Source organism: Mesocricetus auratus, unplaced genomic scaffold (genome assembly GCF_017639785.1).
Source record: "Mesocricetus auratus isolate SY011 unplaced genomic scaffold, BCM_Maur_2.0 Super-Scaffold_100025, whole genome shotgun sequence".
In the NCBI taxonomy this organism is placed as follows: domain Eukaryota; kingdom Metazoa; phylum Chordata; class Mammalia; order Rodentia; family Cricetidae; genus Mesocricetus; species Mesocricetus auratus.
In genome coordinates, this window is record NW_024429206.1 from 5,953,817 (window position 1) to 5,976,761 (window position 22,945).

At 53.1% G+C, this 22,945-nt stretch overlaps 1 protein-coding gene and 1 long non-coding RNA gene across 2 annotated transcripts in view; one reads left to right on the forward strand and one right to left on the reverse strand.

Moving 5' to 3' along the window:
* The window catches only part of Fam222a (family with sequence similarity 222 member A), a 46,043-nt gene extending 28,925 nt beyond the window's left edge, over nt 1–17,118 (forward strand). The window contains 2 exon segments of the mRNA XM_005078942.4: nt 14,691–15,175; nt 15,177–17,118. Of these exon segments, the coding sequence (XP_005078999.1) occupies nt 14,691–15,175; nt 15,177–15,968 (1,277 nt within the window). The 3' untranslated portion in view covers nt 15,969–17,118.
* LOC110342591 lies at nt 1,187–3,705 on the reverse strand. Its single transcript, XR_002384710.2, has 2 exons — nt 3,017–3,705; nt 1,187–2,826 (listed from the first exon to the last, which is right to left on the reverse strand). It is a non-coding gene; the product is annotated as an uncharacterized LOC110342591 (long non-coding RNA).
* Nucleotides 17,119–22,945: the final 5,827 nt, after the last annotated feature.

A 22,945-nucleotide genomic window follows, 5' to 3' on the forward strand; every position in this document is an offset into this window, starting at 1 on the left:
CGCCTCCCTCCACCCCTTCTCCACAGAGAAGTCCAACTCTCGGCTTTCATAAGCGACTCACTCATGTGTGTTCTTTTGTGGTTGTTTCTCTGTCATTGCATTTCTTTCTTTTACGAGTGAGCACGTACACAGTGTCAATCAAGCACACGGGGAGGTCAGAGGACAGCTTATCTCATTCCATCATATGCATCCCAAAAATCAAACTCGGGGCCTTCTGGCTTGGTGGCCAGCACCTTTACCCACTGAGCCATGCGGCTGGCCCAGTGTGGCAGGTTCTCCAAGGTCGGCCACATTGCAGCATGGATAACATATGCTGACGTTCACTTGGCGCTTCGTGCTCCTTGGTAACCCACTCCAGATTCCCATGGTAACCTTGTTTATTTGCCTTCTGACCTGAGCAGCCACTTACTTAGGGGTGTTGTTCATAGGGGGAGTGCATACCTTGACAGATGGATCCCCGGAGAAATGGTGTTTTGTAATGCTCTTTCCCTCCCAGAGCGAGGCATGCCTGTATGTTCAGACTTCCTCCTGTGTCCCCCGGGAATGTTCTAAGTCACTGCATTTAGCTCCCACACATTTGGGGGCCAGTCTGCTTCTGGAGAGGAGAGCATTTTCGATGTGCTGCGTCCCGTCCCATCCCTGCCCCCCATAGCAGAAGCTGGTCATGTGACTGCAGCCGACTCCTGCCACCCTCTTGCATTCTGTTGTTACAAGAGCTTTCCAGTTTAGTCTCTCCGGTTTTATAATAGTGAAAATGATAATCTACTCACTACCTTGTCTGAGACCAGCCTCGTGTGGTCTGGCTGGCTGCAAACTTGCCACGTAAGTGAGAATGCACTCATCACCATATTGCTTCCACCTGTAGGGAGTTGGGATTACAGGCACGCACTACCAGCTGAGTTGTTGTTGTATATGGTGTTTTTCAGACAGGGTCTCCCTCTGTAGCCCAGGCTGGCCTCAAATTCACCAACATCCGCCTGCTTCTGCCTCCCCAGTGCTGGGGACTAAAGGTGTGGGTGACCATGTCTGGCTCCTAGTTTACCTTGGTTTTGCTGACTAGGGTTGACGTTCTGACTGTCATCCCTGGAACCCTGACGACGACAGTGGTAGCCGCCATCCCACATACTCTAGTGTGCAGATGGCCCTGCCAAGGAAACACTAGCTGTGAAATGAGTATTTGATCAAGTTAAGTCAGTCTCCATTTTATTAAAGTTTTACAATCAAAAATGGGGGCTGGAACATTTCCAGATGGCTTTGCAGGTTATGAGCCTAGGATTGGTGATGTCACTGGATACCTTCATGTACCCTTGCATTCTGGTTGAACCCCACGTGGTCATGGGGGAATCGTTCTTTTATAACGCTTTCAGGCTTGAATCTGTTATTTAAGATTCTTACCTTAGAGGTTTTTTTTTATCGTTAATGCAGGGTCTTGTCGCCCTAACCCTACTCCCCTGCCCTGCATCAGAACAATTAGGTGTTGACTGTCGCCATCTGCAGCTTCCCTCCCTCCCTGGACACTTGGTGAGCGAAGTGGAATTGTCTGTTGTAAAGCTTGCTCAGTTCCAGGGCAAAACTAAGCCAGTGTGTGCTGGGTGGGGCTGGGAGCCTTTTAATGCTGTTTCTTCTCTGGTAATTGTCTTAATTATTCTCCTGCTCCGTGAATGGGTCTGATACATTTTTTGATGAGGTTACATAGGGATGAACGTAGTAGTGTAATATGATCACCCTGACGCCGGATGTTTTCTTTGTGTTTGTGTGTGCGTGTGCAGCTTCATGCGCAACTCAGGGGCCAGAGGACCTGAGGTTCCCACCCTTGTCTGGGACGTCTCTCTCCTGGCCGGAACTTGCTGATTTGGCTGCCAGTGAGCTCCAGGCGTTGGGCTGTTTTGCTTCTCCAGTGCTGGGGTTACAGTCACGTGTCACTGCGTCTTTTGTGGGTTCTAAGGATCACAGGCACTTTGCTGAGCCATCTCCTGGCCTCTTCCCCTGTCCTTGATTACATTAGCTAATGATACGATCTATTTCCATTCCCTAAAGATCAATCTATAGTATTTATTAGGAATATTACCCTTTTAAGGGATTCTAAGTCATTGATTTATGTTTTTATCTTTATTAAAATCTTGCTGCTTTTTGAAGTTATTTTTGAGTTAGAGGCTTAGAAATTTTTTATTTCTACTTTGTTTTTTAAATTACACTTATCTGTGTGTGTATGAGAAAGTGGACGCCACAGCTGGTGGGTGGAGTCAGAGGACAACTTGCAGGGTCAGTTCTCTCCTTTCACCATGCGGGTTCCAAGGACTGAATCGGGTCTCAGATGTGGCAGCAAGTACCTTTACCTACTGAGCCATCTTGCTGCTCTGCAATGATTTAAATTTTTTCTTTTTTAAGAAAAAGGCTACAAAGTCTACACTGGTATTTTGAATTTTACTTTCTAGTTGTTTTACGGTTTTGGTTCTGACTTTTCTGAGCCCTAACTGTCCATCTAAGCATGAGGGGTGTAGGTGTGCAGAGATGCCTCTGAAAATTTATTGAAAAGTTTTTTTGTGTGTCTAGGGCCATACCACCCACAAATTACCAGATCTTGTTTGCAGCCCTTGATGATACAAAGTAACCTTTGGTTTTGTCAATGAGAACTTAGAAGAAGGCAAGCCTGTCTCTGGTCCAGCGGTTGGCACACACACTCATTCTCCTCTCAGTCTTGGAGGTGGAGCTAGGTGCCCTCCGCTAATGAGCTAGCTCCAGGCTGTTTCTTCTTGTAGACTCCATACAGATACCGCAGTGCTGTTTAACGTGCAAGGGTTAGTACTGTAAACCTTCATAGTAATCCTAAAGAAAGAAAAAATGTAACACATTGGGACCTGGATGAGATCGTAAGATAATTAACCCCTGCTTTTGAACTCACGTTTTCTTGACACCTTTGCCAGTTCTCTGAGTAACTTTGTTTCCATGTGACTCTAATGCTGTGATTGGGTTAAGCTTTGTGATCAAACACAAGACCTCCCCCTTTACTACTTACGGGGTGGGGGTGGGGGATGCCTTCATCCATTGCTCTCCACCATCTCCCTCTAAACGCAGTGCTCACCGGGTCGCAAAGCTGGATGCCCAGGCACTCCGTACCCATACAGCCAAGGGTCTGGACTTCAGTGCTCGTGTTGGCAGGGCAGGCACTTCAGACGGAGCCCAGTTGTGTCATTTTCCCTGGAGAAAATGGTGGAATCGGTGTGTTCAGCAGTTGCTCTTTGGAGTTGACTTTACATTTGCAACCTCAGCAGCTGCACGTGGCACCTTCTGGTCCCAGCTAGTAAAGACGATGGTGCTGTGCTGTAACCAGCCCCTCGTGCCCGTCCACAGACAGCAGCACCGTCACTGTGGCCTCAACTCAGCCCCTGGTTTTGTTTCACTGTGTTTTCAAGACATAAAATCAGCTCGCCAATGTGTTAGCTTTACGTTCCATCATCGGAAGTTAGGTGGCCTCGGATAATCCATGTTCATGATTTCGTGCTTCCCAAATGCTCCATCTCTTATATCTCTACTTGAGAGGGTTAAAGAAAACGGAACTTCATGCCGCCCTGCACCCACCCCTGTATCCTTGTTTTCAAACTTAGGTGTTCCCTATCCAGTTACTTTACCAAACTGCATGGGTTGACCAGTTTGTACCTCTTTCCCAGAACTGCTAAGCCCGGCTCCTAGCTTTCATTCCGCCCTTCCCCTCTGTCCTCTCCTCTCTCTCCCCCTCCCCCACCCCTGCACTTTGTGGCCCATTCTCTCCTTCTGTGCAGCTGCTTTGTGCTCTTGCCTTCCAGACACAGTTGCTGTCACCTGTCTCCCCTGCAGTCCATCTTACCACAGCACTGGGCTGCCATCTCTTCGATTGCGACGGTCTTCTCTTGGGATGTAGTTTTTATATCAACCATGACCTTGCCCGGGTTTTGTTTTGATGAGGTCTGATGCTTGCTCACCGTGGCTTACCTCTGGAGAAAGTGAGTTTGTCCCGCCCAGCTGTTTGCAGGAAGTTCATGGTTCAGAAAAGCTGAGGCCAGGCCCTGTGACTGGACTTTTAAAAGTGTCACAGATGTGGCCATTGCTCCCGGGCTGCAAAGCAGATGGGACATGGCTATGTGATTTTGTTCGTAATCCTGTGTTCTCTTCAGCCAGGTGTGTCCCATGTACCCCTCCTGTCTCTCCTGAAGGGGCTTAGGCTTTGTATTTGGGGTGTCCCCATGGCCTTGGGGAGCGCATCACCACTTTCCTGCAGTGCTGTTTTTTCACCTGACCTGATCTTTACAGCATGCATCTTTGCATTCAGGCCTTAGCAGCCAAGTGCACTCTACACGGGGGGAATGGCTCGTTTAGACACTGCTGGTTGTATCTGGGATGTTTCTAGTCAGTTCATTTCTTCTAGGAGGGCCTTGCGCTCACAGGATCTGCCCTTGTTCGATAGGATCTCATCGTGTAGTCTAGGTTGGTCTCGAACTCCTGGCGATCCTCTGGCCTCTGCTTCCCAAGGACTGGGATCATAGGTGTGGGCCGCCATGCCTAGTTGGGCAGTGGCTGCATTTCCTCCTGCTCCAAGGCTGGAACGGACGGAAGAGCACAGAAGGTCATCGCAGACACACTTCTCCCATCCAGTCCTTACCTCCACACCGACCAGAAGAGATGCAAGAGAGAGCAAGATAGGAGAGTGTACTGTGTCCCAGGCGCCGCTGCCAGCCCCTCCCTCACACCCGGGTGAGGCTCCTGCCTTTCCCATCTGGGTGTGGCCAACAGGAGAGGAGCCCTCTCATTTCTTTTGTCCCCAGAAGAACTTGGAGTGGAGGGGCTGGCCTGGGTTGCCACCAGGGTAGGAAGGTCTTGGCCAGGCTATGGACAGAGTAACCTTGGACAATTTGATCAGTCTCCTAGGACATGTGTCCCCTTCTGTAAAGCGAAGGGACAGATGAGGAGGATAGAAAAAGTCTAGCCCTGGCCACCTGTGACTGATAACATCTAAAGATTCAGAGGGTGGGGAGCCGGCTTGAGACCCTGTCCTCCTGTATGAGGGGATCACAGTGGCCTGACTTAAAGAACTGCAGCAAGCACCAGCTGCCACATGTGCCCAGAGCACACCTAAGGGACCAGCAGTGGCGGCCTATTCTAGGTAACTGCAGAAAGTGACCTGAAAAGAAAGAATAGTGTGTGTGTCCTACCCTACCTTAGGCCTAAAAGCTAAGTCTTTCCAACTGTCCAGGGTCCCCAGCCTGACCTGATCACCCACCCCCACAGAGACCTTCATCTCAGCGATGCAGAACCTCACCAGCTGATACGAATTTGCCTTTCTCACTGCAGTGCTAATACACAAACCGAGCTGTGTGCTACCACAACCACAGGCTCTGCAGAGAGCCCCCAAGGCGTAGCTGGTGGGGGGGCAGCTCAAGGACTGGGGCTCTGCTGTACCCAAGGCCACTGTGGGGGGATGGGCAGCTGCCCAAGAGCAGTGGCCAACTAGTCCAAGACCTTGCCCCCCCCAGGAACTGAGATGGATGGGTCTGAGAGGTCAGCAGCCAGACCCCACACAGGGCATGTGTTGTGTGACTTTAGGAGAGTGACTGACCACTATGACATACGAATAAGAAGGGAAGGAAAACTTCAGGGACCAACAGCCAGTTCCGATGGGTTGCCTGCCATCTTCCCAACCCCCAGCTCCTGTCTCTACAGCTGTGTAAGAGGGCCCCCCCCCATGGCTGAGAAACACTGAAGGGCATCTAACTCAAGAGCAGGTAGACTTTCACCCTGACTCACCCTTCCCTACTGCTGGGCATTCCCTATGGCCTACCCCAGTGAACTTTGAGCCGCTGGCAAGATGGCTCAGCAGGTAAAGGTGCTTGCTGCCAAGCCTGGTAACGTCACTGCAATTCCTGGGACCAACATGGTAAGGAGAGAACTGACTCTAACCTCCACATGTGTTGTCTTCACTCTGTCAAAAATGTAGGGGCTGGAGAGATGGCTCAGAGGTTAAGAGCATTGACTGCGGTCCTGAGTTCAATTCCCAGCAACCACATGGTGGCTCACAACTATCTGTAATGAGACCTGGTGCCTTCGTCTAGCCAGCAGGTATACATGTATGCAGAACACTGAATACATAATAAACAAATCTTTAAAAAATAAAAATTAAAAGAAAAACTGTAAGGAGCAAACATTCACTCACTGTGTCCTTTCTGAGGGGGTCTGGTATGCTGGGTCCATGCCCACTCCATCTGGAAAATCCAGGCAGACTCAGTGTTGGTGAACCTAAGAGCTCAGAACAGGGTGGGAGTAAAGGCCCCAGGCCACACTGCCTGTGCACAGGGCAGGGGGAGGGGTCCTGGCAGCCAATAAGACAGCAATAGAATATGAACACATCAGGGTCATACATAGGACATCTGGGAAAAGACAACTTGAGCAAGAGTGACTCTAAACCAACTTCTACAACAGAGGCTGCCGGACTTTGTGTAATCCCTAACTTTCTGAGAAACTGCCATACTGATTTCCACAGGGGCTGTACAAATTTGTACTCCCACTAGCAATGAAGGCGTGTTCCCCCTTACTCCACATCCTCACCAGCATAAGCTGTCATTGGTGTTTTTGATCTTAGCAAATCTGATCGGTACAAGATGGAATCTCAGGGTGGTTTTGATTTGCATTTCCTAAAGTGTCTTTCCACCATTTGAGATTGTTGAGAATTCTCTGCTTAGATCTGTGCCCCATTTTTTAATTGGATTGTTTGGTAGTTTGATGTCTAGTTTCTTGAGTTCTTTGTATATTTTGGAGATCAGCCTTCTCTCAGGTGTGGGGTTGGTGAAGATCTTTTCCCATTCTGTAGGGAGCCAGACTGTGTTCATTGCTATAGCTCTATAGTAAGAGTTTGAAGTCAGGGATGATGATACCCCCAGATGATCCTTTATTGTACAGGATTGTTTTGGCTATCCTGGTTTTTTTGTTTTCCATATGAAGTTGAGTATTCTTTCAAGGTCTATGAAAAATTGTGCTGGAATTTTGATGGGGATTGCATCGAATCTGTAGATTACTTTTGGTAGGATTGCCATTTTTACTATGTTGATCCTACCTATTCAAGATCATAGGAGATCTTTCCATTTCCTGACTAAAGAAAGAAATTAAAGACTTGAAGTTCTTGTCATACAGGTCTTGTACTTGTTTGGTTAGAGTCACCCCAAGATACTTTATTTGTGGCTATTGTAAAGGGTGGTTTCTCTAATTTCTTTCTCAGACCATTTATTATCTGTATATAGGAGGGCTACTGATTTTTTTGTTGTTTTAGTTATTCTTGTATCTGCTTACTGGCTTTTATTGAAGAAATGTCTGTACAGCCCCTCTTTCAACTCCATTACTTATCTTTTCCTCGGGTTATCCAGGCCCCATGTGTATTCTGGGTCCTAGTCCTGTTTCATGTGCGTGATTTGTAAGAATCCTCTCCCGTCCTGGGCTATCTTCCTCACACCCATTTGAAGCACCCAAACTGTTTAATTCTGACGTCATGTCCATTGTCAGGTGCTTTTGCACAAGGTCCTGTATGACCCGAGCTGTTGTGTGGCCTGCTGGGTTTTCTAGTCAACAGTGAGACCGTGCGGTGGGTGGAGGTGCCTGCTGCCAAGTCTTCGGACCTGACCTGATGCCCAGGACCCACAAGGTGGAAATAGTTGTCATCCCTGTGCACACTTGGAGCTTCCTGTCCACCATCACATATAATAAATAAAAAGGTTTTGAAAAGTTTTTAACTTTTCCATGATAGGTCTTGATTACAATCTAGAGTTGATTTTTGTATATGGAAATGATCCAACCTCAGTATTTCGAATGCAGCTGTCTGGTTATCACCACCAATATCTCCATACCTAGTTGTCTTCAACACCTGTCACTGGAAAGGTCAACTTCTTCCTCCTGAGTGCTCATGTGAATCTGTCCCCTGAGCTGCTGGTGCCTCTCCTTATGCCTGGTACCTATAGGGGCCCGGTCATTTTAACTCTTTATTAGGCTTCAGAATTAGAAATTGGACTTTTCTGGATTCCCAGAAAGTTGGGACAAGCTTCTTAGTCCCAGTCCATGGACATGGGGTACCTTCCCATTTATTCCATTCTTTCAACATTTTATCACCTTCAGATTATTTTGTCCTTCTGTTAAAATTTGTTCCTGTTATTTCTGATGCTGTTTTAACAGAATTAAGCTTTGTTTCTGTGTTTTGTTTCTCCTAGGGCCTTGTACCCCTGAGCTACATGCTCATCCCTAGTATTTAATTTTATTTTCTGAAATGTGAGCAGATAGAAATAGAACCGTAAGAAGGCAGGGGACTGACTAGCAGTGGGTAAAGGGCATGAGACCCGGAAGAGGAGGCTTGGTGTAGCAGGGCTGAGTCAGGCTGACCCGTGTGTGGCTAGCACAGACTAGCGTCATACATGGTGGAAACAGCCAGGCCGAGGGGCAAATAAGAAATCATGAGGCTTAGGTGAGGGGCAGGCTAGTTAGGGTGGAGAAGGATGAAGTGACACAGAGGCCAACCCAGGGCTCCAGCCCGCCTGGGGGTGAGGAAGGCCCCGGGAGCGCCTGCCTGCCTGGTGCAGGATGTGCAGGATGTCCCCTGACTAGCTCTCGTGGCTTCCTCCCCATGCTTGAGCATCTGAACATTCTCCCACTCAGTCTTCACCTCCATCCCGAGAGAGACAGGCCAGAGAGCTGTAGACAGACAAATGGGGATGGAGACAGACAGACAGACAGACAGACAGACAGACAGACACACACACACACACACACGAGGTCCCCAGCCATTAACAAACAGAGCATGCCTGGAATTATCCAGGGTCCGATCCTCTGGTTGACCACCAGGGGTCAGTATGTGCAGCGGATTGGGGTTCCTGGGACAGCCAGCAAGGTGCCAAGCAGCCATCCCTGTGACTGCTTGAGTCCTTCCCAATAAAGACCAGAGAACAGCTGCTCTCCCCTGCCCAGTCGCCACCCCCACCCCCACCCCGAGCGGCCTCATTAGGCATTCTGCTGGTGCCACCAGCTAATTAGTGTCACGTTAATTGAGCATTCAGGAGGCTGCCACCTCCAAGGGCACAGCGTCACAGTGAAGGGGAATGCAGATGGAGGGTGGTGCCCTGGGACTTCCTGAACCCGTGTGAGAGAGGCAGGGGCTGGACGGAAGAGAGGAAGTCATCTCACTGGTGGCATTATCGCTCTCGCACTCCTGTGGGAACATGACAGCACCCAGAAATCTGAGGTTCCCCTGGAACTGCTCTGGGGGCCGGGCCACCAGGGGAAGACCCTGTTGTAAGTGTGCTGCCCCAGCCCCAGGCCCCTGAGCGGAGCCTGCCCTCCCAGAACCTCACGTCTTTCTGTCATGTGTAGCTAGCCCCAGTAAACACCTCACAAAACATCCTGCCCCGCCCAGCCTCTTCAGTGATACAGGCCTGGATCCTGCAAGGGTATCTGGAGCACAGGGCCAGGAATTCTGGGGTGGTGGCTTCCCACTCTCCCTTGGACAAGCATCTCGTTGCACGCTTAGGTCTCCTGGAACCCCCTCTTCAGCCCCACGCTGGAAGGAACACAGGCTGCCTGAGGTTGGCATTGTCAAGGTGAAGCCCATGACCCAGTCCCACCACTTAGCCTCTCCTGTGCTCCGTGGCCCCCATAGCAGAGCCCCGCCCTCCCTTCCCTTCCCACCACCACTGGCAGCAGTGCAGTGAAGCCCTCTCTTGTCTCCCTGAGGCAACATTAAACCCCACTCAGAGGGCTGGTTTTAATTGGCTTAATATACTCGTTAATAACCGCGTCTATTTAACACACCTGTAAAAGGCCCATAACATTAACTTAATGGCAGCGACAGCTCGCCCGGCACTTCCTGCCAGCCTTTTAAATCTCCAGACAAGCCGTTAATGGGGGCTTCCTGGATGGAGATGGATTAGGGGAGAGCTGAGCTGGGAGAGGCAGGCCAGGTCACCCTTACTTGATGCCAACCCGCATGTCTAACCTTTTTGGAGCACTGGGCCCTTCGAAGCAGACTCAGGAGGGCACAGTGCCTGACCCAGGGGAAGCTGTGACACTGTGTGTGCCTTCAGGGTCTGTGACGGGAAAGGAGGCTGCCAAAGGAGGTCTGGGTCAGGCGGCCAGCACCTCCATTGAACAGTGTATCTTACTGAAGGCTGTTACAGAGGAGCTGAGTGGGGATGTCACACAGAGCTTCAAAGAGATCATTGTCACGCTGGCCCAGGCCCAGGCCTCCCAGGAAGACTAGTCCTCTGCTCCCCCACCCTCCGGGCTCAAGCAGTGAAGCCAACTTAGCATGGGCTTGGCAGGGGCAGCCACACCCTGAGGGCACACGGGGCAGACCTGGGAGCTAAAAGCTCGTTCTTACTCAGTTGGCCTACTTTCTCCAGCCAGGCCCACCTCATGGTCAACTCAAGATGAACAACACACTGACGCATTAACCCGTTAGTCCCCTCAAAGCCCCATCAGCCCTACTTACGCCACCAGCAAGGGACCAAGCCTTCAACACAGGGGCCCTTCAGGGGATTATATGTAATATGGTGTCTCCCCTGGGAACCTACCATGTGGAGCTCACACCAGATGACCACGGAGGCCTGGGGTCTGGACATTTGGGCTGCTGGTCCCTCTGCTCAGATCCTGTATGACTCCTCCCCCCCCTCTCCTCTTCTCCCCCCTACTCAGAAGTTGCATCCTCACTGACCACTGGGTCCTAGCCACAAGCCCTTCCAGCCCACCATTCAGCCCACTGGACCTTACTGTTGATTCCCAGGGTAGCACATCAAACTATCCCAGGAGTCAGTGCCAGGCAGCCGCTATGCCCCAGACACGACAGTGAGGAGCTGCCCAGGGGTGTTCCCGCGGTGGAGGGAGAAGGGTCTAGGGTCTTCTGAACTCGAGGTACCTGTCTTATGGCCTTTTACCAAGTCACCACGAGTGGTAGTGAACACCTTTAATCCCAGCACTCGGGAGGCAGAAGCAGGTGAATCTGTGAGAAGTTTTGTGAGGTCTACATAGTTAAGTTCCAGGACAGCCAGGACGACATAGAGAGACCCTATCTTTCAAAAAAAAAAAAAAAGTCGCCTCGTGAAAGTCACTTAGCACCACAACTCTACCTACCCACCCACACTACAGTCTTCTCAATATAATGAACCCACTAATCCAACTCATGTCAAACTAGGGCAGCCAGACACCGCTATTTACAGTAGACGTGCCCAAGAATGCGGATGTGTCCACGACACCTGTCAAGCTGCCACCATCCCGTTTCTGGGGCTTGTTGCTGCCCACCATCCCCATGCAGGGTGCTGGCTCCTTCCCTCGCTGTCTGCATGGTAGACTCAGGAAACTGAGTGTGCAGCCAAGGCAGTGGCGGGGTCCCGAATGGACGGGCTCCAGCGTCCACAGTGCCCTATGGGTAATGGAGCCCCAGCCGTGCACAAGCCAGTAGAGGGAGCCCTGAGTGTGGAGGCCAACTGCGGTCGGTCCACTGTGGTCCCTTCAGCGATGACAGATGCCACTGAGACTCCCAAACCAACCAGAACACAGGGAGTGGGTTGGGTGGGGGTGGGGGGCCGCGGGGGCCGGGCTTCCCCAGCGAGGCCATGCAGCCTCCCCCAGCCCCCAGAGCTCCACAGCCCCTCCCATAAGGACCTTTCCCTATTCACTACTGCCCTGTGTTTACTAAGCAGACCACGTGGTGGTGCAAGCACTTGTAATTGGTTTTTCTCCACTGGAAAGTCTGGGACTTTGCCAACCTGGGCCCAGGAGCCAAGTAGTTTAGGGTCCCAAGCCAGGTCCACTGCAGAACAGGCTGTGTTTAAAGCACTGTGGGGTAGCCAGAAAAAAAAAAAAAAACAAAACAGGTCTTTTAGGGACCAAGGCTTAAGCCGGGGATACCATCTCAAAGGCGTATATGGGGTCTACGATTAAACCAGGCTGTAATGGGAGACTCCAGCAATATCGCTGTCACCATGTCCTGAAAGAGGCTCACTAAACACCAGCCCAGCCAGTCCCTGAGCAGCTGAATGATGGCGCGTGAGGGTGGCCTTCGGCCCTCAGACATGCCCCAGCCCCGCCAGGCACTGCCCGGGATGGAGTGACGGGGACACAGAAGACAGTCTGAGTTAGTCTGCCTTTGACTGGCTGTAACCTCCGACCTCTTCACCTATAAAATGGGGACCCGTGTGTCATCTTACCATGTGACAGGTGACGACCCTGTGTGAAACCCAAGGGCCTCCTGGCTGAGTGTCTGGAGGGGTGGCTGGGACTGAACATGGCTCTCATTACCTCTCGAGGTCCAGTGTGACTGGGTTCTGTGGGAGAGCCAAACTTCAGAAACCCGTGGTCCTTCCCAAGGGTCCTTCTGGCTGTACAGTTCAACCCTGCCTAGTGTGGGAACCTGGAGACTGCAGGGGCTTGAGTACCAGGTGGTGAGAATCACTAGGGAAGCAGGGCTCCAGGCTGGATGCCACATGTCACACAGTCCCTTCGTACATCGCAGAGATGCCGTCCCCACCCTCTCACCGTTGTCCGGCCCTCCACACACAAGCTACTCAGAAAAAGATGGATGCAGGGCCCGCACCTAGCCCGTGAGGCTCTGCATGCAGGACACACTCTCCCTCCAGAGCCACCACCTGCAGGATGGCCCACTGGCCAGATGGGGGCGAGGTGGGCCCTCGCTTGGTAAGAGGGCCAGGGAAGCAGGCATTTCCTCCCCTTTCTTAAGGTTCTGAACACCTAATTTATTCCATCCATTAGATAGATTTTGTAGATTTAATCATTTTCACAGTTGGTGGCTCATTGGATACTCAAGATAAACTCCGAATGAAAGCATAATGCAGAGGACAAATGAGTTTTCACACCACAATGGCAGAGCCTTGCTTGGAAAGAGAGTTTAAGGGGAACAAAAATACACACGGCTATCATTTTTTCCCCCTCCCGGCAGCTGCTTTTGCTGAGTCTGGTAGGTTTCCACAGCTAATTTCACCAGTTTTGTTCATCTGTAAAATTGCATAAAAGTGACATTTTTGTGCTCATTATAGCAACTGCTGATTTATGGCTGGCAAATGAAGAGCTGGTCCCTTTTTCACGGGACTCTCAGAGCGGTGCTAAGCGCCCATGAAATTGCTTGTATAATGTAGTTTAAATCCAATCGCAGAGAAAGATTCCCCCGTTGGCCAAAGTGACATTTCCATTCTCCACACCAAGTTTATTTTAGGCCACTTAGGAGCTGGGGATGCCCAGAGCAGGGTTGAGGTGGACTTACCTTCTGTGCCCAGGTTAGGCTTAACAGACGGAGAGATGGAGAAATGCTACCCTGTTCCATGTTGTCACTGTCTCCTTCTGCCCTGCTGCATCTGGGCCTTGCTGGCCCACGGGGCTGGGTGGATCAAGCCTGTTCTGTCCTGTGTACTGTGGCATGTGAGGCAGCCACCAGTCTGCAGAGCCCTAGTCATGACAAGCATATTATCTCCAACTGTTTGGAGTGCCCGGGGTGGTGAGAAGCCGCCCTCAGGTGCACAGGCGCTGCCTCTGGCAACCCTGTCTGGGAGAAGCTGCCTCTGCTGCCAGCCTACCTAACACAGAGAACCACCGGCCAGGCTAAGGTTGGACCAAGGCCATGAGGGTCAGGGCTCTGGGAGGACCAGGTAGGAAGCCTCCAGCTGAAAGGTCGTCATGGGTGTGTCCCTCCCTGGTGAGGCCCTGCCCCAGGCCAGGCTTGAACATTGCTCTTCCTCACCACCGCCGAAATGGACCTAAATCCTCACAGCCACCCTCGGGGGAAATGGAGGCTCAGCATGGTGAAGCCCCTTACCTAAGTCCCCCAGGGTTTCGATAGCCCATCACCCACTGTGTGCCTCCCGCCACCGGGGCCCCTCGGCACTGCCGCCCTGGCACCGTTATTATACCCATTCACCAAGTGAGAAAGCTGAAGCTTGCTAAGCACTCAGTTGCCTAGGCTACACACATTACCAGAGTTCCACCCAAGCTCTGCCAGCACCAGTACAGGTCTTCCTGTGTGTCACTCCGAACCCCTCTCTGTCACCCCACCTCAGAGGATCCAGCAACTCACCTGCCCCATGGCAGAGCCAGTAGTGACTGTCTATGGTGGGTAAGTCTCACGATCTAGAATGTCACACACAGTATCAACAGGCCAGCCACCATGGGCACCCGGTGTTCGAGTCATCCCATCCAGCCCAGAATGCCAGCACAGCTACTCCGTGTTGCTGGACGTGGGGGTAGAGCTGAAGATGCCTGGTTGGTAGGGCGCTTGCCTGGCACTGTGAGGCTCTGGGTTCGATTCCAGGCATGCATAACAGATGTGATGTCATATAGCTGTAACCCTAGCTCTTGGGAGGGAGAGGTAGGAGGACCAGAAGTTCAAGGTCATTCTTGTATACACATCAAGTTTGAGGCCAACCTGGGACACACGCAGGGCCCTGTCTCAGAGAGGAAAAGAAGTGGCAAGCTTGGCTGTGGCCGAGGAGGGGTGGGGCGTGTATCTCAACCTTGGACGCGTGTGCAGGTTCCCCTGTGAACCTTACGCTTCCGGGAGTGTGGGAGGAGCAGAGGAAAAACCAGTGAGGGACGGGGACTCCGCGGCTCCCGGGAGTCCTGGTAGGGAAGGAGGGGTTGTGGCTGCCAGCCTGACTCTCACTGTGCCTTCTGTCTCCCTGCAGGTGAGTCAGTGGCCAGCCCTATGCGTTCCTCCCGCTACCCCAGCCCAGCCGAGCTGGATGCCTACGCCGAGAAGGTGGCCAACAGCCCACTGTCCATCAAGATCTTCCCCACCAACATCCGAGTGCCCCAGCACAAGCACCTGAGCCGCACAGTCAACGGCTACGACACCAGTGGCCAGCGCTACAGTCCCTACCCTCAGCACTCCACCGGCTACCAGGGCCTGCTGGCCATTGTCAAGGCTGCGGTCGCCTCCTCCAGTTCAGCCGTGCCCTCTGGACACACCAAAGGCGTGCTGAAGAGTGTGGAGGGCAAGCGGACTAAACTGTCCCCGGCCACCGTGCAGGTGGGCATCGCACCCTACCCGGTGCCCAGCACGCTGGGGCCTTTGGCTTACCCGAAGCCACCCGAGGCGCCCGCCCCACCGCCCAGCCTGCCTGCAGCTGCCACTGCCACCTCTGTGATCCCTCTGCCGGGCCGGGGCCTCCCCCCTGCCACCCTCCAATCTGCCCTCTATCCATAGCATCCTCTACCAGCTCAACCAGCAGTGCCAAGCCCCAGGTGCTGCACCAGGCGCCTGTCAGGGCGTGGCTGTGCCCCACCCCAGTCCAGCCAAGCATGGCCCGGTGCCCAACTTCCCTAGCATGGCTTACTCAGCCACAGCCGGTCTGCCAGACTGCCGGAAAGGCACAGAACTGAGCCAGGGAGCCACACCAGCACTGACACTGCCTGGGGCCACCAAGCCCGCAGGGTATGCAGACGGTGGCCTGGATTACCTGCTGTGGCCACAGAAGCCACCCCCACCCCCACCCCAGCCACTTAGAGCCTACAGTAGCAGCACTGTAGCCAACAAGTCCCCGGAGACTTGTGGCGGGCGGGCATTCGAGAGGGCCAACGGGTCGCCCCACAACTGTGGCGTGGGGCTGCCCACCAGCTTCACCGTGGGCCAGTACTTCGCTGCCCCTTGGAACAGTGTTCTGGTGACGCCTACTAGCGACTGCTACAATCCAGCAGCAGCTGCAGTAGTGACGGAGCTGGGGCCCGGAGCTGCCAGGGAGCTAACGGCGCCTCCTGCAGACACACTCTCGGGCCTGGCCAGCAAGAGTGTGTGCAACACAGCGGTGCTGAGCAGCAGCCTGCAGTCCCTGGAGTATCTTATCAATGACATTCGGCCACCCTGCATCAAGGAGCAGATGCTGGGCAAGGGCTACGAGACGGTGGCTGTACCGCGGCTGCTGGACCACCAGCACGCCCACATCCGCCTACCGGTCTACAGATAAGGTCTGCCCCGCGGGCACACGGACTGACGGGCGGATGGACAAGGTGCTGGGAGTTGCAGGCCACAGCACAGGGCAGGATGCTAGCAGGGCGTCCCACCTGCCCTGGGGCCATGTGTCCTGCACGGCGGTGGGCAGGCAGATCGACCTCACACAACAGGGCTTCCCCCTGCCCCCAGTTTGCTGCCCTAGGAAGCAGGGAGGGTCCAGGGCTGCCTGTAAGGCCCATCCTTCCTCCTCGGGGGCGGGGAAAGAGGACCTTCGGCAGACAGGAAGTTCCTTCTGGGGCTCCAGCAGAGGCCCTCAGACCAGGGGTGCTCCAGTCAGCCAAGCCACCCACTCGGTTTCTACCCACAATGCCCTAGTCTCTCAGAAAAGGAGCGGAAGGAAGCATGGGGGTCCCTGGGCCCAGAGTGCCCCATCCCCACCAACTAACCAGGTAAAGACCACTCCGACTCCAGACTCCTAGAGGCCTCAGGACAACTCCCAGCCCCCCAGCCCCGAGCACCCTTCTTACTAGGAATCATGCCCCACCCTGCGCTCTCCACTGGCTGGACCCCACCTCTTCTCCTTCCCCTCGGGTACACCTTACAGGGCTGTTGGGGACAGCTGGTGCATCGCACAAGGGCACCCTGCCCAAGGAGATGCCACTCGCCTCCTAGACTTGTATATTTATTACAGTCGTCTGCATTTCGACAAAGGGGCACCATTTTCCTATTCGCACAAAGATGTCACAGGGGCTAGCAAGGGGCCTGTAAATTCAGACTCTGTTCACAAGGACGATCTTGCTTCTTGGAGTGTGGGGTCTCCTGGGAAGAAGTAGTGAGGGGGTCACCTACTGGCTATAACTGGAATACCCCACCCAGCTCCTTTTCTGCACTCGCCCCTCCTCCCAGGCCTGCACTGTTGGGGGGGGCGGGGGAGGGCGTAGGTAAGTCCAAGAAGTGGTCAAGGCCCTGCAGTCCCCTGGCCCCAGGCGCTCGCTCCGGAAGCAGTACCGTATCTCTCCAAGGCCTGTCCAAGCACTAAGTGCATTTACAAATCTCCGAGAATGTTTTTTTATACTAAAATTGACCATTATATTCTACTGTGAGAAGTGCAGTCTGCACTATATTGTTTTAAAAACGAAGAGAAAGAAAAAAAACAGAAAACAGATGGTGTCTCAGATGTGTGCTTGCTGCAAAGCTGTTGCCACTCTTGCTGGCTCCCTCCCTCTGGGATCCATGGGAGGGCGCCCCAGGGAGCCTGGTGGGCGGGGTGGGGTGGGATAGCATAGCAGTGTTCCAAGCCCCACGTTATTACAAAGCTCTGCGAGCTTGGTGCTACCCCATGCATTATGCATCATCTTTGGTGGCCAATGGTCCATCCACAGGAGCGAAACCAGAATCAACCCTGAGCTCTTTCTAATGCTGAGTGGCTCCTAAACCACCCCCACCCCCATTGTCAGTCCCTCCCCAGCCCCTTTCTGTTTGTCATCCTCCCAGCTTAAATGGTAGCAGAGTAGCTGGGGACAGGCTTGCCATCATCCTGGTCAGCCCAGATGATGCTGGACTAGACACCTATCAATCCTGTCACTAGGGGCTCACCAGGGACCAGTAGGACCTTGTCAGACACAACATCCTTGGGAGGCAGGAAGTCTCCTGCCTGAGGCCACAGTGGCGTGGGCTGGGTGCCCACACGGAGAAAGGTAAGAGACCTGTCCTACAGTCTGCCGGGGGTGGGGTGTCTAGGTTCAGAGCACTCAGTAAGAGGGGAGCAGGAGGAAGGGTCCAACCCCACAACATGAGGGCTTCGTTGTACCCTGTCCCCACCCCTGCTTGTCCCCAGCTCCATTCCTGGCCAAGAGCCAGATATCTATGCCAGGAAAAACTGGGACCTCCAGTCTGAGGCAGCCCTCCCATCCCACATGGAGCCCGGGCTGGTGTGGTGGGGCTTAGAGCAGAGGTCCCGCCAAACCTTCAGCCAAGCCTTCAGCGGCGGCGGCAGTCTCCTGAAACCTTCCTGCAACCCGGAGTCCACTCAAAGGGAACAGTTTCAATGTGGACATAGCCAGGCTTTTTCGTGGTAAGTGCAGGAGCCAGGCACCATCTGATAGCCCAGGGGATACATGAGACCAGGCGATGGGTTAGCACGCAGAAGACAGCCAGGGTGGAATCACAGAGAATCAGCAGGTGACAGACATGATGACCTCAGTGACCCAATCAGGTGAGAATGAGATCATACCTGTTTCCCAGACACAGGACCCAAGGAACACCTGCAAAATAATGGCAGCCCCACACCCCCTAAAACCAAAGCCAGTGGGACACCCAGAGCCGAGACAGGCATAGCAGCAGCTGGACAGGGTCTGAGCCCCAACTGCCACACAGAGCTGCCCTTAAGTAAGCTTTCCTCCCCAAACTGGCATATTGTGATGAAAACAAAGTCGTCAGGAGCATGATAGAAGGGTCGGCCAGTCAGCCCTGTGGCTGGGTTCCTTCTCCCTAGGCCTCAGTTTCCCTTTCTGGGAGCTGAGATGGCTGACCTGAAGGACATTCTAGATGTCATGGCACTGACCCATGCTTTCACAGGGACCCTGGATGGACAGGACAGCCTTGAGACAGGTCAGGCCACCAGAGCGATAGAAGGTGACAGTCAAAGCAGGCTCAGGACCAAGCAGCTCCTGCCGGCACAGAACGGTGCACAGGCGAGTCTGGTGAGGCCCACCGCAAGCCCACGGCCTCCTAATCAGGGCTGCCCTCCCATTCCATCTCCTAACTGCTCTATGCATGGCTGGAGCAACATACATGCTCCAGGCTTTGTTTGCCTTCAGAAGCAGGGGTTGGCTCTCTCCCCCTGGAACTATCTTGGGCTCCCGTGTCTCCAGGCTGAGCAGATGAGGTGGCCAGGCATGCTGAACTACATTCATGGCCACAAAGTCAAACAAACCGAAGAGCTGAAGAGGTGGCTCGGTGGACCTGGGTTTGATTCCCAGCATGCAAAGGACAACTGCATCTTCCAAATCACTACAGCCAGGGGCTGAGAGCAACTGGGACAGACCTAATGCCTTAGGTACCCAGCACTGCCCCAAACAAGAAACAGCACTCCCGAGATACACATAGCACCGGCATAGCAAAGACTCCGAAAAGGTCTGCAGGCTAATAAATACCCTTTAGACTTCAGCCCATTATTCTGCCAACATTTGAACCTAAGTTTGTGTTTCAATTAATGTCCCAGGGAACAAAACTTAGTTTGGAGAAACTCTGTGTTGCAGTGGAGGAAAATGAATGCCTCCTCTACACACACACACACACCACACACACACACACACACACACACACACCACACACCACACACCCCTGCCTCAGTTTCCCCAGTTGTAACACAAAACTTCATAATGAGCTGCAGGGGAGTAAGGATTTGACTCCAACCATAACCAGGAGTCACCGGGCCTCATACCTAGATTCATAGCATCCTATTAGGGATGTCAGTGGGGCAGATCCGGGAACACACATTGGTTTGTTTGGGGCAGGGACCCTAGAACACGAGATTCCCTGCCTCAGGTTGCGGACTAAGCTAAAGTCCCTGGCACTACCTGAATGATAATTAACAGTCTTGAGAAGTAGTTGTTAAGACCAGAGTTCCCGTGAAGCCTCACTTGACCTGACCCCTTTGCTTTAATCGCCAATGTATCCATTATTTCCCAAAGAGCTTTAAACTTGGGGGACAGTGGCAGTCACACATGTATGCATGCTCACCCCTAATGAGCCCCTCCAGGAGGGAAGTCAGAGATCCTTGAAGGGACAGGGTGCCAAGAGAGCAAGGAGGTGGGGGCTGGGGGCCTGCTGACTGTCAGGGTCCCCACGCAGAAGCAATGGAGGGAGGCAGAGGTCATGAGGGCACCAAACTGGGTTCAAATCTTACCTTTACTGTTGGTGGCCCTTGCAACGGTCCTGGCTTCTCGAATGCCATAGAGTTCTGATTTGGGGTCTGGCTGGCTTCTGAATCCATTAACTATAGCTCACTGCACTATCAGGAAAATAAACCAAGGGCTGGAGAGATGGCTCGGCGGTTAAGAGCACTGGCTGCTCTCGAACAGAGGACCCGGGTTTGAGTCCCAGCATCCACGGCCATCTGTAACTCGTTCCATAACCTCCGTGGGCACTACACTCACACGGTGCACAGATAAACACGCAGGCAAGACAAGGATAAAAATAAACCATCTTAAAAAATAATCAAGGAAACTCAGCAGCATCCTAACTCGTTCACATCTCAGGCATCTGTGGGTTTTTCGTGAGCTCTGCAAACTCACCTGGGGCACGTGGCTCCGCACCTGCAGAGACCCTCACGCCCGCCTTGAGGCTGACCGTGACCATCTGCTCACATCCCATTGGTTAACACACATCACGTGGTCTCACCCAGGTGAAGTGAATTATGCTCAGCTCACAGCAGGGGCGAAGCAAAGTGGACAAGAAATGGGGCGTGATGGCTCACACCTGTCGTGCCTGCCTGCACTCGGGAGGCGGAGGCAGGACTGAGGGTTCAAGGCCAGTCTGCGATATGGGGCGGAAGTAAATAAGTAAAAACAAAGAGAAGAGCTGTGGTGCCATCTAGCATTAACTGCTACAGGCTAACTTTCCTGGGTGGGGGAGGTGGCTGGTCCCCCTCCTCAGTCCCGCCTTGGGGGGGGGGAAGGGACGCTAGGCAAATAAGATCTGACCAATGAGAGCAATCCGCTTCCCTGCCCTCAGAGATCAGCTTAGGACGGACAAGTGTCCTGAGCCGTCCCAGTAAGAGGCAGCCCTGGGTACGGCTGGAACGGTGCATGAAGTGGCAAGTGCCCTGGACCAGCACCCTGGGAAAGCCGGCCTGGAACAAAACCCACAGGAAAGAAGCCGGGGTTGAGGCCCGAAAGACGGAATCTTGAGGACCCAGGCTGAGCCCCTGGATCCAGCCATGCCTGAAGCCAGGATGCATGGTCATTCTCCTCCAGCTGGGAGGCTGAGTTAGGGCGCTGCGTTCGTGGCCAGCTCGAACTACAGAGCAAGTTCAAGGCTGAGCTGGGCAGCCCAGGCGGATTCAGTCACCAGGTCATACCCAGACGTCTTGTCACATACAGCAGAAAAAGTATGTGAGATACTCGTGGGGAGTATTAAGGCTACCAGCCTGGGCCATTGAGACGGCTCAGCGTGCAAGCGTGGTTACCACCAAGACAGGTGATCTGCATTCGGTCCCCAGTATGCACATAGTAGAGGTAGAGAAACCGGCCATTGTCTTCTGACCTTCGCACATGTGTGCTCCCATGCACACAAAAGCAAATAAAGGTAACAAAGTTTAATTAAAAAGAGGGACTGGAGAGGTGGCTCAGTGGTCCTAGGTCCTAGCGGTCCTGTTGTGACCCACAAGTCGACTCACAACAGTAACTCCAGTTCCAGGGTACCTGCGCCCTCCTGTGGCCTCTGCATGCACTGCATGCACCACGGTAACATGCAGGCAAAACACCCACACGCATAAAAAAAATTAAATTTCAATTTAAATAGTGCCAACTTTGTAAGATTCCCCACGAGATTAAAATGGGGTGACAAGGAAGCCTGGAGGTGTCTGTGTCTGTTAACAAAGGTAGGCCTGCACCATCATAAAGTCTGTGAGAAACACTAGAGACCCCTGCAGAACGGGCCTCTGCAACCCTGAGCATGCAAGAGTGCAGAACGGACCTCTGCAACCTGAACATGCAAGAGTGCAGGGAGGGTGGGATGTCTTTGTAGGCCTGCACTCACGGGGTGGCTGTGTGCCCCCGAGCAAAACTCCCCTGAACTCATGGGAGGTTGGGGTGTGGCTCCATGACAGAGTCCCTGCCTAACACACTTGAGGCCCTGGGGTCCATCCCAGAACCCCAAATAGCACTAGAGAAGATGGACTGGGCCTCAGGATAAGTGGGTCCATGCCCCGGCCATTGTGAATTATGACTTATGAATTATGACATCACAATGCTTCATTGTGACATCACTGCCCAACTGTGCCATCACAGGCCTTCCTAGGCTGGCTATTCCACGTGAAACAGCTAATTCTCAGAGTGTCCCAGCTTGGTGACACAGCCCTGCACATGTGGGAGCTTTGGCACTTTCCCAAAAATACTGTCCCACAGATCACTAACGGGACGGGACGGGACGGGGGGGGGGTCAAAAATTCACAGCACGGCCCTAACCACAGGTGGCTCACTTGCCCACCATTGGGAAGTCTGAAAACATGTAGCATCTGTCAAGTCCTCAGCCTTAGAGACACTTCAGGCAGGCACTGGAGACACGTCACAGGGAGGATCATGGCCGCTGGAGGGAGGGGCTGGAGGGACAAGGGTGGGCAGTCTCGGGTGCGGTGTGGGCTGAGACTGAAAAATCAAACATTACTTTTTTTTTTTTTTTTTTTTTTGGTTTTACGAGACAGGGTTTCTCTGTATTGTTTTGGAGGCTGTCGGTCCAGCCCGGCCTCGAACTCACAGAGATCCGCCTGCCTCTGCCTCCCGAGTGCTGGGATTAAAGGCGTGCGCCACCACCGCCCCGCAAGACATTACTTTTTATTTCTTCTTTAGATGGGATCTCATAGCCCAGGTTTGCCTTGAACTCATGGTGTAAACTTGAATTGTTGTTCATTTTGAAACAGTCTCACTATGCACCTCTGGCTGGCCTGGAACTTTCTGTGCAAACCAGGCTCTGGCCTTGAACTCTAGAAAGCCATCTGCCCCTGCCTCTGAGGATTGTGTCACCATGCCTGGCTAAAGAGTGATTTTTTTTAACACCCCCCCCCCCCCCTTCACACACACACAATGAACCACAGCCCTTCTCGGTGACATTGCTGAAGGCAGAGACAGGACATCTGGGGCAAGGACCATAGCAGATGCTTCTGAAGCCTCCCCGGATGCCCTCAGCCTCCTTTCTCACACAGCTCTGACCTGCTAGGGATCACGTCTGCCATTTTAGGGATTTACTGCGTCCTGTGTGCTGACTGGC